Genomic DNA, 22,182 nt, shown 5'->3' with positions numbered 1-22,182 from the left:
AACCCCCAACTGTACCAGCGAACAACAAGCTACCCTGCTAGCTAGAAACAATGAAGCGGATATTTGACAAAGATATCAAATGTTAGACAACAACATGGCCGTCAAGAAAAAGAGCGATTTAAATAAAATTACTTTCATATCTCTAAAACGAGTCCAGGCCGTCTAACCGCTGATAATTATCTGAGAGCGATGAGTTTCACGTCGTCTTTCTGATAGAGGTTATTAATTGTCCCGCTCTCCCTAAACGTTTGAGGCCGCTGTGGAAAAAATGCCGTCAAGTAAGAATGCTTTAAAAAAATAAAAGATTAAATTGATCAATTAACAAAATCTGGCGCTGAAAGAAGCTCGAGGCCAACGCGGGCTTTGAATGTTGATCAGGGTTCATTCTGCCAACAAACAAACAAACAAAAATACAAAGTGAGCAAACCGAAGAAAAATCTAAACCAGATCAATGTTTGATTTTAATCTATTAACAAACCTTCTTACTGTCCAGCAGCTTTTCCGCAGCGGCCTCAAACCTTTTGTAGGACCGTGTACTCGACCCGCACGGCGAGCAGGAAGGCTACTTATAAGTTACGAGTAACTATCCCCTTTTTCCAGTAACTGATTAAATACTAGACTTTTACTCACTTTGTAGCTACCAGTAAGAATTTAAATGTTACCATCAATAAAAAGAAGGACTGAAAATGTTCTTTGGAAGAAGTTCTAGTAACTAAATACTAGACGGAATTAGTTTCTAGTAATAATTAACAGGTGATATCTGACCTGGAATTTACAATTAGTTACTGCCGACTACATATTAAGTTCTAGCAGCAGGTTTTCAGGACTACACGTTAAACGGCTCGCCGTAGACCTCAGCTGCTGCAGATTCCCGCTCCGTCAGCGCCAGCCGGAGGAGAACGAATCATCAATGTAACTAAAATATTCAGAGGTTACTCTTTAATGTCGGCCCTCAGACTGTTTAGAGTCCGAACAGCTGATTGAGATTCGACCGACGCGAGAAGGCGGGACCTAAGGAGAAAGGTCAAAGCGATGTAAAAATGCACACAATGAACGCAGAAAGCAGAAGCTGAATCCTTTAGGTCCCAAAACCAGGACACGTCGGGCGAAAAGAGGACGTGACAATAATCCCGTCAGGTCTACGTCCTCATCACGGCAACAGACCCTGAAGACCTGAAGGCCACGAGTCTGATGTCCCGTCCTCGACACAACGAATCCACCATCGACACGCGTGTCACATTTCCACTTTTATTGAACTTTGATAAATAGAAAACGAACAGGTGGGGTCACAGACCGCCGGGAGAATAAACTGAAGGTTTCATCACAGAGAAAAGAAACGAGGCGGCCGAGCCGCCGTCAGAAGTCCAACCACTCCGACATGTAGACGCAGTTGGACGGAGAGATTTCTCCTCCTTCGTGACAGTCGTCGAACACCTGAGGACAGGAAACAGGGGTCAGGACGCCGCTGTGGAAAAGCTGTACGTGCGGTATTAAATGTAGTATTTTTACCGGGCAGAGTCCGCAGGGCGCCCTGACGAGGCCGGTGGGTTGGATGATGGTGTTGACGCCGCGGTAAAGCTTCATCTGTCCATCCACGCTGCCCACCGTGCCCTCCTTGGCGGCGATGACGGTCATCTCCACCTTCCCGTCGTAGATCAGCGTGTTCAGGATGGTCTCGATGTCGTCCATGGACAGATCCACCTGCGGTCAAACACCCGTCAGTTACTCAGAGAGACGCACCGTGATGTCGTAAAGGGGGCGGGGCAGCGGGAGCGTCACCTTGCTGATGCCCAGCTCACAGATGTACTTCCAGACTTCGTGCGAGGTGGCGAAGGAGCTGTTCCTCTGGACCATCGGACTCTGCTTGCTGTCCCGCGCTGCTTCAGCCTGTTTGAGGGTTTGAGAGCATTTCACGGAATCAAGTATAGCTATAAAGCCGCCGGGCACATGACAGAGACTGAATCCTCTTCACTCACGCTGGAGAACATGAAACCAGAATCCCTGTACGCTTCGTTCTTTCATTATTTCAAAACCAAATCGGTTTTTGTTTCTCTCTTTTAAAAACAAAACGATTGATTTAGATTGTTAATGTGTCCGATTAGTGTAGAGTTGTGTTACAACCCTGCAGCAGGGCGGCTTGAACATCAACATAGGCGCGTTCTTAGTTCAGTTTGTAACTCGCTGGCAGCTGAGAATCCTCCGGTTTTCACTGACAAATACGAACTGTTATTAGTTGAATCGGCGAGCTGTATATTAACGAATCATACGCGGATTGAAAGGGTCATTTTCGTTTCCACCTGACCATGTCCGTGTGACCGCTGGATGCACTGAATTCATTTGATACTGAAGAAATCTGGAGGATTCTGAGGAAAGGCTTCCTGGTCCGTGTACGTTCTGATAGTTTGTTTGTTTTGTCGTTTGACTCACAAAACGAAAAAAAAAGCTGAAAAACAATTAAACCAAATTCAAATAACGGTCCAATTTAGTTTTTTTGAAATTCCCTGTTTCATTTCTCCATTTGAAGATAGACGCTAAGAAAAGAAAAGCAGGTGACCCGGAAGGAAGAGTAAACATGTTAAAATAAAAGCCAAGCTTGTAGGACGGTCGGATCTGTAACATTATGCAGCGTAACGTTATAACAGGGTGACGTCAGATGAAAATAAATAAATAAACCTGGACCGAGAGACTATTTATTCATGAAAACAGCAAGAGTCACGATAAGTGCAGCACAGTTGGTAGGTTAACCTAAGAAGTTGTTACTGTCAGCGCTAAATTAAATTCATGTTTAATGTGGTTTCCACCTAATGAACCAAACTGTTCCCTTTTTTCCGATTTGGTTTTGAAAAGAAATGAACGATGATTAACCAGCTCATTTGTTGCTTTAAGAAAAACGACTAAACGAACATCAAAATAGATGTTGATTAATTTTCCGACCGACTAATCGATGACTGGACCGATCGTTGCAGCTCTGCATCGTCATATATTCGACGCACTGTCGTTGCTGAATTATTATTATTAGACCTGCGCTACAAAAGATTCACACAATCATTAACGTCAAAGCACAACAGCTGGCGAGCTTCCCGTCCTCATCCATCGAAGGACGTCCACGTTTAGAAGAGTCACCCTGCGTTCATTTAAGAAAACATATCACTACATCCTAAATTAGGAATTTTGAACTATAGAGACGATAAATTTCGGTGGGATTTATGAGTGAGTTCACATTCGTAATAAAAAGCTAGTATACTGAGTTCTATAAATAAACTAAATTACGTCTGTTCTGGCTCTGAATTTCAGCTTCAATTACTTCTTTGCTTAATCGTCCAGCCCTAAGTAATATAATATTTATTATTCTGCATGACGAGTACTTTAAGTATATTTTGATGCTGATACTTTTGTACTTTTACTTGAGTAAACTGGTATTAGTACTGACTGTGCTGCCACCTGCTGGTCTGAAAGTTCAGCTGAACTTTTGAGCATTAAAGATGTTCTTCTCATGTAAAATCATTAAAGTATTCTCAGAGGCGACCGGTCTTATTTATTCTGCAGTCCTTTAATCATCACGTAAGACTGAATTAATAAATGCTGCAGTTTAAATAAAGTTTTTTTGTACCTTGCCCTGCAGGAACTTGAAGCACTGCTGGTTGAGAACTTCCACAAACTCGGACTCGAAGTCCTGGTCGCTGTACCAGGCGCCCCCCGTCACCGAGCGGTCCGGCTGCAGGTTGTACAACATGTACACCTTCTTTTTGGACGCCTGCACACAGCAAACACGGGAGCTGTCAGACAGGAAACCTCCTATCTCCACAGGAACATACGACTGTTTCAGAGAGGATCAGCTCACAGCGACGGATTTGACGGCCTTGATGAGTTTCTTGCTCTCCAGGTTCTTCAGGATCTTGTTGATCTCCGTCAGAGGAAGGTTGCTCTTAAAGCGGATCTCTCTGCTCCAGATGCCTGCGGCACGAAACCTCACTTCAACACTTAATAATAATACATTTTATTTGTAACGCATTTAATATTTAAACAAATCTCAAAGTGCTACAGATTAAAAACACTTCCCACCACAAAGGACGGGCTGAAACAGGTTCCTCCTGTTCATGCTGGACTTTACCATCTCATCTAACGTGAGTCTAAAGGCTCGTGCACGACTCCACACGACTTTCAGCGTCGGCAGGTCGCCGTGTTACGACTTGCCGTCTTGTGACGGGAGTCTTGACCGGAAGTCACACTCTACACGAGCTGAAAACGACGACGTCACCCGACGACGGGTCTCCAAACCACGTTTCGTCAAGATAAGTCACGCGGGAAATAACGAGAAACTGAACACGAAACATTATTCTAGTGATAAAACTTAAAAAGTCAAAGAATCTGGCTGAAAGACCGGATCGGCACCTGCAGGCAGCAGCAGCGAGCGTCTGAACTGCAGAGAGCTGGAGGGGAGGAAAACTGTAGTGACAAAGCATTTTAGCGTGCTAGATATCTGGCTGGCGTCAGCGAGATGTTTTGATGTGTCGTCGGATAGTTTGCACATAAAGATCTCCGAACACAGATCGATCGTCGATTTGGCCCTGATCACAGCCCGGCGGTCTGCGAGCTCGGCGACTTGCAAATCGGGCTTAAAATCGTGTCGAGTGAGCTCAAAGTGACGGAGGACAAACTCCAGTCCAGTCAAACTAAGTTCCCCTGAAGTCATGAAGCTTCATCAGAGCGTCGTCTCCTTCCACAGGAAACAAGCAGACGCTCGAAGACGCCGGCTGACTGCACGAAGTCCAACTTGGAATTTTTCCGACACGTTTTGACAAATAATTGCAGGTCTCAATTAGAAGCCTGGTCTGGTTTTAAAGAAGTCTTCTGGAGCCCACCGTGACATGGACGCATTGCACATCGTTAGATCGGTTAGAATCTCCACAATTCAAGCGTTCAGTTTCATTTTACGGAAACAACGAGTCCCTTGGGGACTCGCAGGTCCCTCCTGCGTAGGGTCTACGCACGTATAAGTATAAATTAATCTTTAGACTGCCAGGCATTTATACTAGTGCGTCCATCATTCTGCGATTACACCCCCAAACGCTAGTCGGCTACAGCGTCCACTGTGTTGACCTTTGCCGGCCGAGCAGGCTAACTTCCTGTTAGCGCTCCGCTAACGTGAATGGAGGTAAAATTGTAAACGTGCGGCCGGTGTAGCCTTTTCAAATGTTACCGACCGAGTGGATCACATTCTGATAACGAAACGAGTCATTTCGCTCGGGTTGCGACGATCAAATATAGCGATCCACCGTGTCACAGACGCCGGTTTGGCCGCTAGTAAAAGTTACTACAAAGCACAGGCACTTCCTGTCGGCTCGGAGGCGAGGCTACCCAGCCGACCAATCACAGAGCTTACGGTCCTCGTCGACTCGACGTGTAGTTACAGTTTTTGAGGAGGTGCACGTCAGGCGACGGCGTAGCCCCGTAGCCTTCCAGCATGATAAACAAGAAAGATGAAAAAGTGGCGCCCCTGAAGTCTAAATGTGTCCATTCCTTAATTATTTATGATGTCGATCTTTTGACGGCCATTTTGCACGTTCCTTACTTTTTTTGTCAATCTTATACTTATATTTTTATCCAGATCCTCTGCTGCTGTAATATGTTTGCACGACACAAATCCGGAGTGACGCTCACGTAAATAACTGCTGCATTTTTCTTTTACACATATTTCTATAATTCTTTCATAACCTCCATCTGTTTATTCCATATTTATATATTTCCTTCCTTATTATCACCGAAGCAGTTTAAATGAACAGAATCATTTCCCGTCTTTGCTGAGCGAGAAGAGTCTAAAGTCCAGCGCCGGGTGGGTTCAGTGAAGGCCGGACCGTTAAGTGAAGCTTCAGGGTAGATTAAGTTTTGAATCTGTCTGATGAGCTTCAGTGGATCTGTGGATGTGAACAGGAGGAACCGTCTGAAGGCAGAGCGAGTGTTGGCGTAGCAGGTGTACCTTTGTTTCCTGCGTCCTCGATGACCTGATAGACCAGTTTCTCCTGGTTGTCTGAACCTTTCATCTTACTGAAACACAGCGGCAACAAAAACAGATCACTCGTGTCGGAGCGTCAAACATCTGCTTCAACTGAGGTTTAGAGGAGAAACGGTTTGAAAAGATTCTGTCAAAGCGTAAAGGACGAGCTGCATCATTAAAGGCTGTGAATCAGCATCGGGTCACGTGTTTATTCCAGAGACAATATTATGATTAAAGAAAATTAAATATTCTGCTGGACAGACAATAAAAAAAAGTCAGGAGAAGAAGAGGACAGAGATGATGTCATCACTCTGATGACATCACCGTGATGTCTACCTGGCGCTCTGAGTGTCCTTCATCCTGTACAGGAGACCTGTACTGTTCCTCAGCAGGTCCAGCTGACCCTGGAACAGGTGAACACGGCAGGTTCAGACCATCAATCAGAAACACAAACAAACAGGACGGTCGGCACGTTACCGTCCGATCCGAGCGACCAATCACAGAGGAGGAGACTGACCAGTGACAGCAGCTTGTTGATGGCCATGGCTCGGTCCTGCGGCTCCAGGTGAGGCATGTCGTTCTGGATCACCTGGTCCGTGATGCCGTGAGGAAACTGCTGACACAGCTCTTTGATCCTGCAACACACAGGTGACCGTCGACCAGCTGTTAGAGGCTCTGAATAAAACATCTGAAGACGTTAACGTGGACAAAACAGGCAGAACTGTCTAACGACCAATCGGTTGATCCAAGGAAGGTTTGACAGCTGGACTTGGGTGAAGACATTTCGCCCAGTGTCCCGGCTGCCCTTGGATAACTAATCCATTAATTAAGAAAATAATAAAAACAATAATTTGTTGCTTCAGTAGGCTGTTGTTTTTATTGGCATGTATTTGTAGGTCAGATTGACATTCCTGTATAATTCTTCTTTTTGATCAGATGGATCCTCTTTTAAATGACCACAGTCTGTTTACTGACTTCAGTGTTTTCTGCTTCTAGACAGGAGTTTTGGTTTAAAATAATTACAATGAACAGCTTGCTCGCGTGTTTGCAGTGAAGAAACTAGTGAAGAAACTCGTTTATAAATCTGTAGGAGCAAAACTCCACATCGGCAACACATTCAAAACACCGAGCAGAACTTTCACCATAGCGATAAAAACAGAGGCTCGTCTTTTATTTAAACTCTCCGAGGCCACTAGAGGACAGGACAGGGTTAGATTTTGATCAAATGAAGTAAACTGGCTGAATGTCGCCGCCACGGAGCTTCAGAAAATGTATTTAACAGCAGAATGTGTCCCGAGTGTGTCTGACGATGACAGACTGACGCTAAATTAGATATAATTTGTACGGAGTTTGGCGCAGCGGTCTCCGGGTAAACACCCTCCGGGCTCGCTAACGTCTCCGGACTGACCTCTTCTCGATCTCCGCGGGGTCCGAAACGTTCGTCTCCTTCTTCACTTTGACTTCTGCCATTTTAACTCCTTTAACTTTGCGTTTCTGTCTGAACTGTGGCGCCTGTTAGCTCGCGAGCTAACGTTGTCAGACGGGCATGCTAGCTCAGGGTCCTCAGAAGTTAGCAGTCGGCGGAGGCGTCCTACAAACTGCCTGGTAAAAAATAAAAGTTCATAAATAAAACATTAGTTTGATATCATCTTTTTTATGTTGATTACTATTTATGACATTTAAACCATTAGATAACATCAAAAGATGTTGAGTCAAGCTTAACTAAACTAATAAACTTATTGGAATGAAAATTAACTGTAATTATTGCTAATAAAAATAAATAAAAAATTAAAATTCATAAATAAAACTTGACATTAGTTTGATATCATCTTTTTTATGTTGATTACTATTTATGACATTTAAACCATTAGATAACATCAAAAGATGTTGAGTCAAGCTTAACTAAACTAATAAACTTATTGGAATGAAAATTAACTGTAATTATTGCTAATAAAAATAAATAAAAAATTAAAATTCATAAATAAAACTTGACATTAGTTTGATATCATCTTTTTTATGTTGATTACTATTTATGACATTTAAACCATTAGATAACATCAAAAGATGTTGAGTCAAGCTTAACTAAACTAATAAACTTATTGGAATGAAAATTAACTGTAATTATTGCTAATAAAAATAAATAAAAAATTAAAATTCATAAATAAAACTTGACATTAGTTTGATATCATCTTTTTTATGTTGATTACTATTTATGACATTTAAACCATTAGATAACATCAAAAGATGTTGAGTCAAGCTTAACTAAACTAATAAACTTATTGGAATGAAAATTAACTGTAATTATTGCTAATAAAAATAAATAAAAAATTAAAATTCATAAATAAAACTTGACATTAGTTTGATATCATCTTTTTTATGTTGATTACTATTTATGACATTTAAACCATTAGATAACATCAAAAGATGTTGAGTCAAGCTTAACTAAACTAATAAACTTATTGGAATGAAAATTAACTGTAATTATTGCTAATAAAAATAAATAAAAAATTAAAATTCATAAATAAAACTTGACATTAGTTTGATATCATCTTTTTTATGTTGATTACTATTTATGACATTTAAACCATTAGATAACATCAAAAGATGTTGAGTCAAGCTTAACTAAACTAATAAACTTATTGGAATGAAAATTAACTGTAATTGTTGCTAATAAAATAAAAAAAAATTCTCTCTTTATTCTTTTATAATTTCTATATTTTTTAAATTAATTTTAAATTAATTTTAAAAATAAATCTCGGTGGCGTGATTTTATTACATTTAACATACAAAAGATGAAAAACGTAATGTCTTTATGTTTGGGTTTATGTATATTTACCAACACTTTGTTTAAAAGACTTTAAATAATAGAAAAAAGTAGATTTCTATCTGTGATCTATAAGCCCCGCCCCCCTGCGCTGTCACTCACTAAAACCTCGTTGCCGTGGTGACGCTTCCGCACACAGACGCCGGAGCAGCAGTTTCAACATCTTTTTAATCTGAGGTGAGAAAATATTTATTCACTGATTTATATTTATTGTTTCACACTTTAACGGACATGCGCGGTGTGACGTGTTTGTGTTTTGTGTCCGTTAAAAACAAAAGGAAGTAAAATTTATTTTTATTTTTTTATCCCAGTGACTTTGTTTTATATTCCAGCGTGTCTCGCGTGGGCGGCTGCCGCGAGGAGCATCTTTATAAAACGATTCCAAATCTCATGGTGAAAACAGTGAAAACAGGCTTTAAAGCAGCAACTCCCGTGGCGACTCTGATGCTAACATGCTAATGTTGCTGCATCCTGGTTCTTTCAGTCGCCTGATGATGAAAAATCCACTTCAGCAACACGTTTTTAAGCCGTTTGTTCCTTAAAACTTACTAGTCGCTGTTTAAAAGATACCAGTACGTATTTATTATTAGTTACTGGTAGTCACTGTTCCCGGTCCTACGTCAGCCAACCAGCAGCTTCACATTCAGAAAGTCTGGGAATAAATTATAGGAAAGCTGATAAGGTTTATTTCTATAACCAGTTATTAATAAACTAGTTTATTTTATCTGTAATTTGTCTATTAAAGTGATTTCACACCATGGGGGGGGGGGGGGCTTCTTACCCCACGTGGAAAATGACTTTTCCCTAAAAAATACATTTAATTAAATACAAATTAATTTGTCAACTGTAGCTATTTATTTTACTTTATGTTACCCTAATGCCTTAAAGATACAAGAAATTAGACGTTGAGCTTTGGGGGGGGGGCGTCTTGGCCCACTCTACCCTACTTCACTTTTAGTTAGTAACCATTTTTTAGTTACTAGTAACTAATTGCACATTTGTCTCACTGAAATCTACGGGGCTCTGCAGTTCAGATATCACCTTTCCATTAGTTACTGGTAACCATTTTCACTATTATTTAGATTCTAGTGCTTATTTTTTTGTCACTAGTAAAAGATACTAGTGACATTATAATCCTTACGAGTATTTTGGGGGGTAAAATGGCTTGTTGATGTAGTAATATTGGAATAGTTACTAGTAAATAAAAAATAAGCATTAGTAGCTGACTAGTAAAATGGAAATGTTTCTAGTAACTAATGAATAGACGATATGTGACTGCGGAGCCCCGTAGATTTCAATGGGGAAAATGTGCAATTAGTTAGTTAAAGTACTGGTCTCTAACCGATTGTTACAATACTAGTAAAATGGAAATAGTTACTAGTAACTGTTAACTAAGTATGTGTGTGGCTAAATATTCTACCTTTTACTGAAGGCTTAATAAAAATATTTTCTTTTATTTAAAGCGCAGGTTTCTCTCACTTTGTCACATGATCCAGTTACAAACTGTGATGCTGTTATAGATTCAAGCTCCTGCACGGCTGTTTGAATTATTGTTGGGATGTTAATGAGGATTAATAAGAAGGAAGTCCTGAAAAAATTTTTGTTCGTACAAAATATTATCTTGTGATAAAATGTGATGTGATGAGTACTTTTACTTTGGATACTTTGAAATACTAATGTACCTTTACTTGCTTGTAGCAGAGTGAGGTGTTGTTACTTTGACTTCACCGCTTCCACTTCTGCCGATCGGTTGACTGATGATTGATTGACAGGCAGGCAGTCGTCATGACAGCCGGAGCGGTGTCGGCTCCGCTCATCATTCCCATCATCCACCTGCAGACACACAGAACCAAGAACCACATCGACACCGACACGCCTGTCTCCATCCAGTCAGGTACGAGCACTCATCTGTCTGGAGTTTAATAATAATAATAATAAACTTCCCCTGGTGGTGACATATAATATGACAAGACAACATAATAAAACATGGATAAAATACATACATTATAAGAATGATAAATAACTAAAAGTCATTAAGTCATTAAAGTACAGTGCAGTCCAAGAAGTCCTGAGTTTAGGTGTTTTATAGCATTTGGATAAAAACTATTCAAAAGTCTAGAAGTGCGACCCTGGAAAGATCTGTAGCGTCTTCTGAATTATTTAGTTTTTTGCCCGCTGCAGGCATCTGGTGTGATATATGTCAGTGAGTGAGGGGAGCTGTATGTTAATTATGTTTTGTACCGATTTCCTAACTCTGTCCAGCGCCTATTCATCGTTGTGAATAAGTCCAAACACAGCGGTGTCGTCTGCAAACTTGATAAAAGTATTGCTTTCATAAGCTGGGGTGCAGTCAAATGTAGAGTAAGGGACTCAACGCATAACCCAGTGGGGCCCCAGCGCTGAGTGTGAGAACAGACGAACTGACTGGGGACGATCTGTGAGGACGTCAAGGATCCATCTGCAGATGTTTGTGTTGATGAGTCCGTGTAGCGTGGACACCAGTCGTCCAGGGATGATGCAGTCGAATGCAGAGCTGAAGTCCACAAACAACAGTTTTGCATAGGTGGGTCAGCACACAGTGCAGGGCTGTGTTGAAAGCATCCGCGGTTGACCTGTTTGCTTTATAGGCAAACCGGTGCCGGTCCAGTGAGGAGGGGAGGGAAGCTTTTATGTGATTTAACAGCAGCCGTTGCTATAAATATTTGAGTTCTAGTCTGTACTGATGTAGAACGTTTGTGTTCCTGCTGAAGTCAAGTTGGAGTGATTATCATGGCTGAGGACAAAATCTAATCACACTGTATTTATAACTGTCCGGGCTGCCCTATTGGCACCAAGGGCTCAGATTAGGGGTGTGAAGAGACTCTTGGATCACGAGACGAGAAGATTTTTAACACTCAATGCTGAAGACTGGAGCATCAAACACTTAATTTCCTGCATTCTGGAGACATTCTGCTCCAATTTATGGTGGAAATATCTTTATTTATGTAAAGGGAAACAAATAACTCAGCTGGGAGGTGACGATTCATAAATATAAAAAGATAACAGAATATAATGCAGTGTTTGTTTTAGCTATTTACTTTTTTGGACATTGCACATTTGTTCCTTCTATATTTAAACTGCATTGCACGTTTTCTTATTTTGCAAATAAAGCTTTCTCAAAGCCTTTTCATTTGTTAGTTAACATTTCTTGGTGCTATTTTTCAAAAAGTGATTTCCAAATGTGGTGTGGACGTGTCCCCAGCGTCCCCAGCGTCCCCAGCGGAAATGACACCTATGATTTGCACACATGTTGGTGTTGAAATGACTCGTAGGTACAAAGGGTTTTGAATCCGTGCAGTAGATGCTTCAGCCAGCAACTGCAACATATACCTTCGTCAAAATGGCGTCCAGAGAAAGAGCTTCCTGTTGCCAGCGACAGGCTCCGACTGTTACACCAGGTGTCTGACAACATCGTTCTTATACAAGCCATTGAATGTTTGCTAAATGCGTTTATCGAAGTCCAAAATACCTTTATGCAGCTGAAATTAGTTCTAAATGCAGATTGTGTTGTTTACCAGATCCAGGACCAGGCCACAAAGCGTCCCTCCGGTTGTCAGGCAGGGGGGAAGTGAAATATAGGTTGTTAACTCCTACAAATATCTGGGTCTTTTGATTGATGACTCCCTGCTCTCGGGTAGGAGGGCCTCCTCTGGCCACCCGCAGGCTGTGTCACTGGTACACTTTCATATATAAGGCAAGTCTTGGTCTGCTGCCAAGCTGTGTTCATATCATGCAGCAAAGTATTGGGCGACACTCTTTGCCTTCTCAGGACTTCTTTATGCTCTCTGTGCCAAAGACTTCGAGGCAGATGCCTTAATATGTAAATGTTCTTAGATTTAAATTGATTTCCTGAAACGTTAGCTTACCAGCCTTCTGTGTTATTTGTCTGTACCTGTGTGTTTGGATTTCTGTATATGCTGCTGCCTGTCGTGGCCAGGTCACCCTTGCCAAAGAGGTTCTTAATCTCAATGGGACTCCTGGTTAAATAAAGGTTAAATAAAATAAGAAATCGTAGAAACCTTTGTTTTTAACAGGAAGGAAGCTGGATGTAAGGAGACAGGCGCCGGTGGAAACGTGAGTCAGAGCTGGAGAGAGGAGTTATTTGTGTTGGAGTAACTCTAGGAAATAAAGTCTTGCTAGCAGCTCCTCTACGTACACAACAAACTCCTCCCCCTCATTTCCACTTCCTGTCACCAGAGTTCAGAGCGAGAACTGTCCTAGTAGCCCTTTTTGTGGACGCCATTTTAACGGGCGCAGTTGCCCCGAAGAAGTACATTGGCTGGAGCATCTACTGCACGGATTCAAACCTTTCTGTACCTACGAGTCATTTCAACATCATCCTGTGTGGAAACAGGGCCCAGGTCTGAAAATACTGAGATGATCCTTTAAACCGCTCGACCACCAGGACCTGTTATTTCTATCTTGTGTAAAAAAGAAATATTGTGTCGCGACAAAAATGATTAAATGGACACACGTGCTCACGAGCAGCTCTGTGAGGTAAGAGAGATGAACCCGTATTGGACAAATCAAAAACCTGACGATGGCGCTGCAGGTCATCCGAACCCTCTGAGTGGTTACACAGGTGCACCTACAGCGGTGGTGACATGTTTCTGCCTCCACAGACACTCCTGAAGTTCTGATCTTCTACACTCTGGATGGGTCGAAGCCGGCGGCGGCGGTGCAGCGGGGGTCAGCAGGCAGCAGCAGGAAGTACTGCGATCCCATCCTGCTGCCTGCTGGGCGAGTGGCTGTCAGAGCTGTAGCTGTCACCAGGTAACGGCTCACCTGACAAGACTCTCTCTGTCAGCTGCTGTCCACTCTTTAATTAATGAAGTTATCTGTCTGTCTGTCTCTCTGTAGTGACGGCAGGGAGAGCGCCACAGTGACAAAGGTTTTCTCTGTTGAACTCGTGGATTCAAACAGGAAGGAGAACGAGGAGAACGTCCTGCAGAGCGACCAGCGGGTAATCTAACCTCCTCACACTGTGCTTCAGACTACGTTTCCCATCAGCCCCAGCTCTCCCTGCTCATGCAGAGGATCAAACGTCTCGTTTATTAGAAGTAAGAAGAGAAGTGAAATTCAGACACGTATTATTTAGCACAGGAGCCTCCGAAGCTTCTTGCAAAGCGAGCGGTGACTGATCCGTTGATTGCAATTCACAACCCTCACCACTAGATGGCACTAAAACTTGCACACTGAAACTTTAACGTTAATGTCCTGATGACTAATTGATCAAAATTAGTTTTAATATCCTCCAGTCCTTCCACATTCACCAGTCGTTTTCATTTCAGCGTCCGTCTGAAGGAACCTCGCGGTCTGCTGGGAACTCTGCTGGATCCTCACTGAGGCCTTCAGGTCTGTTCTGGGTTTTTTTCTCATTTCATGCTGTCCTATAATGACACAAAAATATAGTTAAATTCAGATATGTGTGTCCATATGTTTAACCTAGCTTAGCACTAACACTGAAAGCAAACTAATTCTGCTGTAAATGCAGTCATATTCAGCTGTAGTAATAACAAAAAGAAAGATCTGTTTAGCCTAGCTTAGCACAAAAACTGGAAGCAGGGGCAAACGGCCAGTCGGTGTAGCCTGAAAACAACCAGCATCACTGATGTTAAAGGTTATAGAGGATGTGTGTAGCTCGTTAATGAGGCCTTTATGGATAATTTGACATTTTTAAATTTTAGGCTGTATGAATAAAATAGATTTGACTTGCTAGTTAGCATGTTTAGCATTATAGTAGCTGTTTGATGCACAATGATTTTAGAGTAGCTACAAACAGCTAGTTTATCTGATGTTACAGAAGCTGTTTGTAGCTCATCAGTGGCATACACTCTTTAGCCTAGCTTAGCACAAACACTGGAAGGAGGGGAACAGTTAGTCTAGTTACATCAAAAGAGAAAAACAAAACACCTTCCAACCAGGTCTGATTTACATGTAGCATGTTGTTAGCTAACAAGCTAATCAGCAGACCGTCCTGTATTCGTCTTGGTTTAGTTGGCTGGAGTCTGGGCTTAAGATCTTGAAGCTATCTGGACCCAGAAGCTAATATTCAGGGCCAGGCTCATCTCAAATTATGTTCGAGACATGCTGGGAAGTCCTCGGTGACCTGCCCAGGATGTGTTTAGCCTAACTTCTCTCGTCATGCAGGTCCTCGCTTTCTGAACAGTCGACTGGGCCCTCCGACCACAGCTGCCCAAACTGGATCTCCCCAACGTTCCCAATCAGCGGTAACCACGCCAAACTGACGCCACACCTTACTGTAGTACTGAAACACCTCTGTGTTGACTTTTTATTTTGTTGTGTTTCCTGTCTGTCAGAGTTCAGGTGTGTTGAAGCAGCTGAGCAACACGGAGACGTCCCGAATCCACCGAGAGACCGACTTCCTGCGGTACGAACACAGACGCTAACGTGTAGGCTAACGAACACTTGTTAGCTAATATTTGTTCCTTCGTCTCGTCTCTCTTTCTGCCCAGAAGGTGAATCAAGAATACTTTAGGACAGAGGTTTTCAAAGTAGGAGGCTCAGGGAATGGAAGTGAAAACAAATTACATTAGTTATCCGCTTTGTCTCTTCTCACCTACACATTCAATCTCTTTATTTGGCCTAATATCTTTAAGACACCTTAAAAAAAGGATTTATTCCCAAGTTGTTTTCACACATATAAGGAATTTTTTCTGGCACCTAGATGCACAACAACAATAAACATAAACCTATATGAATATAAAGATATCTGAAAATATGACATTGACATAATATGCCTAGAGGGGAGTGTCTGAAACAAGTTGTGTCCGGGGTGGGGGGGTTCGGCCTTTCCTGCTCGCCTCAGAGTCCTGGAGGGCTGGGCTCTCACTGAAGTCCACGACCATCTCCACTGTCTTCAGAGCATGAAGCTCCGGGTAGCTCCAGATGGTGGATCTCCCACATGTAGGTGGACTTAGCCCCACCAGAGAATCTGCATCTGCAAACTCTGACGGTCTGGTGACTGGAGGTGCAGCTGTTGGTGTACAGGGAGAAGAGAAGGGGGGAAAGAACGCAGCCCTTGAGGGGAACCGGTGCTGATGGTCCTGGAGTCAGAGACAAAGTTTATACTGTTTCACAACAACACATTGTTTTCTGTTATGAAGATATGAATCAAACACAACAATGCATGCTGGGAAAGGACAACAGCGGGAAGCTCACCTTAAAGAAGGTCCACGAGGTCCAAATCAGACGTCTGACCTCTGATCTTTCCGTGCGTTCTGATTCTTCTGAACTGAACTTCTACTGTTTACAGGTTAAAGCTCGTGAGTTGCATTCCTGTCAGAGCACAGAGCTCACAAACGTTTAACCGTGTAGAGAGAAGTCAGATCGAGTCCACACGCATGAACCGGAAGCTCCTTCAGCAACAGGACTTTACAAGCCCGACTAACTCTCTGTCTCTGTTCCCGTCTGTCTGTCCAGGTGCGCTCAGTGTTTGAGTTTCCGTCCTTCAGATCCTTTCGCTCGGTTCTGTGCTCAGTGTGGAGCCGTGGTTCCTCCTCTGCCTGAGCAGAGACTGCCCCCTGCTGAGGGAGGACAGGTACTGCACATACACCCAGCTAAATACACTGTCCAGTTTATTAGGTACACCACCGCTCCTCCACGAAGGTTAAACTGTTCAGTTAGTGTGAAACGTGACGTGCTGATCGGTCTGTAGGCTCGTTCAGGACGCTGTAGCTTCACTGTGTACAAACAAACTCCCGCCTTCACCAGAGGAGCTCATATAGAGTTAGTTTTGTGTCCGTCTTGTAGCTCAGACAGCTGCTGAGTTAATGTGCGTGTGTTTCGCTGTCAGATGGTTTGCTGTGTGTTCTGTAACACTCTGGTTCCTGCGAACACTCAGACCTGTTTAATCTGCGAAGCCTCCACCCATCAACAGCTGCAGCCACAGTCCAGCCGCACACTGCAGGTGGGGAAACTATTCTCATAAAACCTCAGCTGTTAAGACTTTGTGTTTTAAAGGCTGGTTCTCATAACATCATATCATCCCTCTCTACATATTACACCTTTATTCTCCTGAGAAATCTACTTACATATCCATTAAATGTTTGCTGTGTAATAAAGCTTTTTCTTCAGTAACGTTGCACCTTTTCTATCTTTTCTTGTATTTTATTTCACCAGAAGAAGAAAACGTGTTTTTTCCTTGTGATGTTTTTTTGATGTTGATTATGTTCATCTTGTGTCTGATGTGTTTGCTGTGTAGGATCATGTGCTGTGTTTTTGCTGTGGAACTGGGAATCCAGCTCACATCTCCAGCTGTTTGACCTGCGAGAGCCGCCTGCAGCCGGTAACCACACCTGTACAGTACATTTACACTCTGATGATGAACCTGCTGATTTAACTGTGTTAAAGTGTGTGTCTGTTGCTGCAGACGCTGCGGCTGGCGAACAGCGCCCCCTCTGTCCCGTCAGCAGACGGCAGGATGTTGATCTGCTCCAGGTGTAAACGTAGAAACCGCGGTGACGCCAGATACTGCGACTGGTGCGGCTCAAAGGTGAAGACGCACACACAATATTATGTAGCTGCAGTACCGGAGGCTGCAGTTTCAGGACCCCAGCAGTCCTGGGACCGCAGTTCTTTTGTGACAGCGCCATCTATTGGAGTGGTGGTGGTAATGCACAGCAACAAGAAGGAGTTAACCCTGTCAGCTGAGGTCGACATGCTTATAATCAGTAACTTAAGTTTAGGCACACACTTGGTGATGGTTGTGGCGAGGGTAATCGGCCTTGAGGGGCTGTCAAGAGTAACCAGTCAGCTAGCTGGCAGTATCAAAGTAAACCAGGGTCCTAGAAATGCAGTTCTGGTCCAAGGATTGTGGTCCTGAAACTGCAGCCTCCAGTACTGCAGCTACATACTACTAAAGACACACCTGATAGGGGTACCTGGTAGGGCAGTTGTCCTCTTACCGGAAGGTTGGCGGTTCGATCCCCGGCTCGCCTGGCTTGCATGTGTCAGACTTGAGAAAGACTTGAAAGGCTCTTTATTTCTTCTGTTGTTAGTGGAGGTGTATTTAGGTGAGACATCGGGTGTTTCTCAAAACCAAGAATGCAAATAACAGACTTGTGTTCTTGGGGAGAACGTTCTTGCTAGTCGTTCTTGGAAGAATGAACTTGCAACGTCACGAGCGCGCAGAACGCTGCTGACGGTTTGAGACGATGCGGTCTTGCTGGTCTTACGCAATACCCCCAGCACAGAGGCCGCTTACAGATCTCTGATTATTATAACAGCCGGGCTTCATCCCCCAAAGCAACAAGCTCAGAATCTGGTAATTAGTAGGTTTTAACTTAACAAGATATATTTGCACATAAATACAAATTATAGAAAATAAAAGCAAATAAAAAGCAGATACTGACCACAACTCTGCTGTACACTAACAATGTAATGTCTAATATAATAATAATAACAAAGCAAAGACAGTTGCCTTTCACTCTATTTCTGTTGATTTTTAATTTTTTATTTTCACAAGACCAGATATTTCTGTACATCATCCAGATGTCTCTTGATTTAAGTTAAAACCTTACAGAATTACTCAGAATGTAACGACGGATAACAACGGTACGAACGTTAAAACCATCTCACAGCTGTGGGTCTTTACTCTGCCGCTGTTGCTGGACTCTCTGCTGTTGGCTGCTGGTCAGCGTGTTTTGTTAATTTGAAAAACTAAAACTTGTAATTGAACATTTAAGTTTTGGTCTTAAACTTGTAAAATACAGCCATGTATTCAAAATAAAAATAAGTGTTTTGTTTTCAGTTTAAATAAAATGTTGATTTAATTCTGGAATTATTAATTATTAATTTTCATTTTTCACTTTCAATAAAAAAAATTTTCAGGTCCACTTTTTATATTTTCAGAATCAAAGCAATTTTTTACACCTTCAAATCTTATTTTTTTTTCAGTTTCAGACTTTTGGCCCTGATTTTGCAGAGGGGGCGTGGCTTCAACTAAAAGGGGCGTGGAATCATGAGTGACACCCTAACAAAGAAGGCAGAAGACTCTCCTCAGTCATGTTGCCTCAGCAACTTTTTTTTTCAAAACAGCTTTTCAAATAGGACTTGAATCATAACTCTTATTTTTTGTTGTATTTTTTGAAGTTTAAGACCAAAACTTTAATGTTCAATTACAAGTTTTAGTTTTTCTATTAAAATTTTTGTTCAAATTAACAGAACATTGGGCTCTGATTTAGTTCTAAAGTTGCAGATATCTTGGCCGTCAAGTTCACACAAGTTGCCAACCGATGCACCCTGGGTAAAATGGGCGTGTCAAGAACACTTTTAACCGTTAACCAAATTTTAACCGTTCTTGCCAAAATGCAAACTTGTCTATTTGGACAGTACTTGGACCAAAAAAGATGACGTTTCACAAGAACACAAGTACAGACAAGAACATTGAGAAAGGCCCACCCTGCGTCTGCTATAACTAGCTCAGAGCTAGCCTAGCTTAGCTGTAAGCAAAAGACAACTGCTAGCCTAGCATCACCAACAAAGACAGAAAGATCTTCTGACAACACGAAAGCCTTTCCCAGATCCTCACCAGCCACCATCCTGTCAACATTTGATATGTTTAATATAAATACATTTCTACTTCTCAGGTTTTAGTTGGATAAATACTTAATTATTAGCTTCAATGCTAACTGCTTCTAAATCCTTATGTCTTCAACGTACTACAACATGGAAATCAGAAAGATTTTTCCTCTTCTAATGGAGCTAGGCTAACACTTGCCCCCTGCTAAGCTAGGCTACAAACTTCTCCTCTCCTGGACGTATTTCTGTACTGGACACAGTACCGACTCTAGAGAAGACAGCGACCACAACGTTGGACTTTTCTGTAAACTTTTTGGTTTGGTTGTTTATTGGCTAGCACGCTAACATATCAGCTAGATAATGTTAGCTCGTTAGCAACCAGAGCCAGGTTTGGGGTTTGAGGAGAATCACTTTAAACAGTCAGAAAACAGTTTGTTCATAATTAATGCAATAAACATAATGGTAGCCTGTTAGCTAATGTTAGCTTGAAAATTACAATTATAATGTGCCGGCTGGATGTTATGATGGAGCTAGGCTAGCGGTTTCCCCTTGCTTCCAGTCTTTGCGCTAAGCTAGTGTGTAGAGTGAAGCATTGTGGGAAATGCAGTGATGTGATGTGTGCGTTTGTAGCCCGGCCATGCAGCCAGCTGTGTGATTTGTTGGCGATGTGGAGCGAGCGGACACCCCTACGCCTTCTACTGTGCAGCCTGCGGCGTCTTCCTGGAAGCTCCGCCCCCTCCCACATCCTGCAGTGAGGTCACACGACCTGTTGGGGGTGTCGCCAACAACAAGGTATGCTGCACCTCTGACATCATGTCACTCACGCACTTATACACACATCACACATTAATACTGTTCTCTACCCGTGTAAGCTGGCTACAGCCTCGGCTTCCCATGATGCCACCTGGCAAGCCACATCCTCCTCTGACCCCCCACACAGCAAGAAGTTAGCCACGCCCACTGTAGAGCGTTACACGCAGACTGTAGGACTCTATTACCCATCAGCCACTGAGCTGCAGAGGAAGGAGGAACAGATGGCGCAACAAGTCAGCAAGCAGCAGGCGACCAGAGACCGCCAACCGCTGCTGACCGCCGTCAGCCCGGGCAGAGGTAAAATACTACTGATACTACCACTGACACCACCACTACTACTACTACTACTACTACTACTACTGACCGCCGTCAGTCCGGGCAGAGGTAAAATACTACTGATACTACCACTGACACCACCACTACTACTACTACTAATACTACTACTGACCGCCGTCAGCCCGGGCAGAGGTAAAATACTACTGATACTACCACTGACACTACTACTACTACTACTACTAATACTACTACTGACCGCCGTCAGCCCGGGCAGAGGTAAAATACTACTGATACTACCACTGACACTACTACTACTACTACTACTAATACTACTACTGACCGCCGTCAGCCCGGGCAGAGGTAAAATACTACTGATACTACCACTGACACCACTACTACTACTACTACTAATACTACTACTGACCGCCGTCAGCCCGGGCAGAGGTAAAATACTACTGATACTACCACTGACACCACTACTACTACTACTACTACTACTGACTGCCGTCAGCCCGGGCAGAGGTAAAATACTACTGATACTACCACTGACACCACTACTACTACTACTACTAATACTACTACTGACCGCCGTCAGCCCGGGCAGAGGTAAAATACTACTGATACTACCACTGACACCTACTACTACTACTACTACTACTACTACTGACCGCCGTCAGCCCGGGCAGAGGTAAAATACTACTGATACTACCACTGACACCACTACTACTACTACTACTACTACTGACTGCCGTCAGCCCGGGCAGAGATAAAGTACTACTGATACTACCACTGACACCACCACTACTACTACTACTACTACTACTACTACTACTACTGCTACTGACCGCCGTCAGTGCGGGGAGAGATAAAGTACTACTGATACTACCACTGACACTACTACTACTACTACTACTACTACTACTACTACTACTACTGCCTGTTGTCTCAGAATGCGTCCATGTCCTCAGGTTTCTGGAGGAAGCAGTTGGATCATGTGTGTGCTCACCTGAGAAGTTACGCTCAGAACAACGCCCCCTTCAGGGATCTGCTGGGAGAGCCTCGCATGGGCCGGGTACGCCACACCTGCACCTGCACCTGTACACCAGTGATATCGCCTCATCATCTAAACTATCAAATTAAATTAGATTAATAAATGAAACGACTAGACGGCGCAGACTCCACCTGTCTGTGAGGGGTCGTTTAGGTTGTCAGGCATCAGGGTCACCTGACCAGGTGCACTCAGACCTGTGGTCCTCAGATGACGTGGTCCTTCTCTCCTTCAGATGGTTTCTGCTGTGATTCAGGAAGATCGCTACGAAGTCAGTCTGACTATCAGCTTCGTGTCGGCCGGACAGGAAGAAAAACAGGTGGGTCTAAAACAGGTGACGGTGTGTCTGGTTACAGGTGGGTCCAGCGGGTGACGGTGTGTCTGGTTACAGGTGGGTCCAGCGGGTGACCGTGTGTCTGGTTACAGGTGGGTCCAGCGGGTGACCGTGTGTCTGGTTACAGGTGGGTCCAGCGGGTGACCTTGTGTCTGGTTACAGGTGGGTCCAGCGGGTGACGGTGTGTCTGGTTACAGGTGGGTCCAGCAGGTGACCTTAGCAGGTGACCTTGTGTCTGGTTACAGGTGGGTCCAGCAGGTGACCTTAGCAGGTGACCTTGTGTCTGGTTACAGGTGGGTCCAGCAGGTGAC

At 43.2% G+C, this 22,182-nt stretch overlaps 2 protein-coding genes across 6 annotated transcripts in view; one reads left to right on the top strand and one right to left on the bottom strand.

The window, feature by feature from the left end:
- Positions 1-1,234: 1,234 nt before the first annotated feature.
- Positions 1,235-7,576, bottom strand: polr3f (polymerase (RNA) III (DNA directed) polypeptide F). The gene is made up of 9 exons (XM_046047281.1): positions 7,404-7,576; positions 6,513-6,630; positions 6,332-6,399; positions 5,978-6,045; positions 3,842-3,954; positions 3,611-3,754; positions 1,780-1,887; positions 1,510-1,701; positions 1,235-1,434 (listed from the first exon to the last, which is right to left on the bottom strand). The coding sequence occupies exons 1-9, from the start codon at positions 7,463-7,465 to the stop codon at positions 1,357-1,359; spliced, it is 951 nt and encodes a 316-aa protein (XP_045903237.1). The 5' UTR covers positions 7,466-7,576; the 3' UTR covers positions 1,235-1,356.
- A 1,284-nt stretch (positions 7,577-8,860) lies between these two features.
- Positions 8,861-22,182, top strand: part of dzank1 (double zinc ribbon and ankyrin repeat domains 1) — a 16,611-nt gene continuing 3,289 nt past the window's right edge. The window contains exons 1-15 of one of the 5 annotated variants that reach the window (XM_046047256.1): positions 8,861-8,996; positions 10,518-10,713; positions 13,481-13,631; positions 13,719-13,821; positions 14,150-14,213; positions 15,009-15,088; positions 15,179-15,249; positions 16,302-16,419; positions 16,675-16,788; positions 17,083-17,166; positions 17,251-17,373; positions 20,031-20,192; positions 20,273-20,510; positions 21,458-21,561; positions 21,773-21,856. In XM_046047256.1, the coding sequence (XP_045903212.1) occupies positions 10,605-10,713; positions 13,481-13,631; positions 13,719-13,821; positions 14,150-14,213; positions 15,009-15,088; positions 15,179-15,249; positions 16,302-16,419; positions 16,675-16,788; positions 17,083-17,166; positions 17,251-17,373; positions 20,031-20,192; positions 20,273-20,510; positions 21,458-21,561; positions 21,773-21,856 (1,605 nt within the window). In that variant the 5' untranslated portion in view covers positions 8,861-8,996; positions 10,518-10,604. Of the gene's footprint in view, positions 8,997-9,370; positions 9,392-10,517; positions 10,714-13,480; positions 13,632-13,718; positions 13,822-14,149; positions 14,214-15,008; positions 15,089-15,178; positions 15,250-16,301; positions 16,420-16,674; positions 16,789-17,082; positions 17,167-17,250; positions 17,374-20,030; positions 20,193-20,272; positions 20,511-21,457; positions 21,562-21,772; positions 21,857-22,182 lie in introns of those variants that run through there. The other 4 variants (XM_046047260.1, XM_046047261.1, XM_046047258.1 and 1 more) reach the window with 4 other exon arrangements.

The sequence above is a fragment of the Micropterus dolomieu genome, linkage group LG04 (genome assembly GCF_021292245.1).
Source record: "Micropterus dolomieu isolate WLL.071019.BEF.003 ecotype Adirondacks linkage group LG04, ASM2129224v1, whole genome shotgun sequence".
Lineage (NCBI taxonomy): Eukaryota > Metazoa > Chordata > Actinopteri > Centrarchiformes > Centrarchidae > Micropterus > Micropterus dolomieu.
Note: the sequence above shows the minus strand (reverse complement) of the source record. Positions and strands in the feature narration are given on the sequence as shown.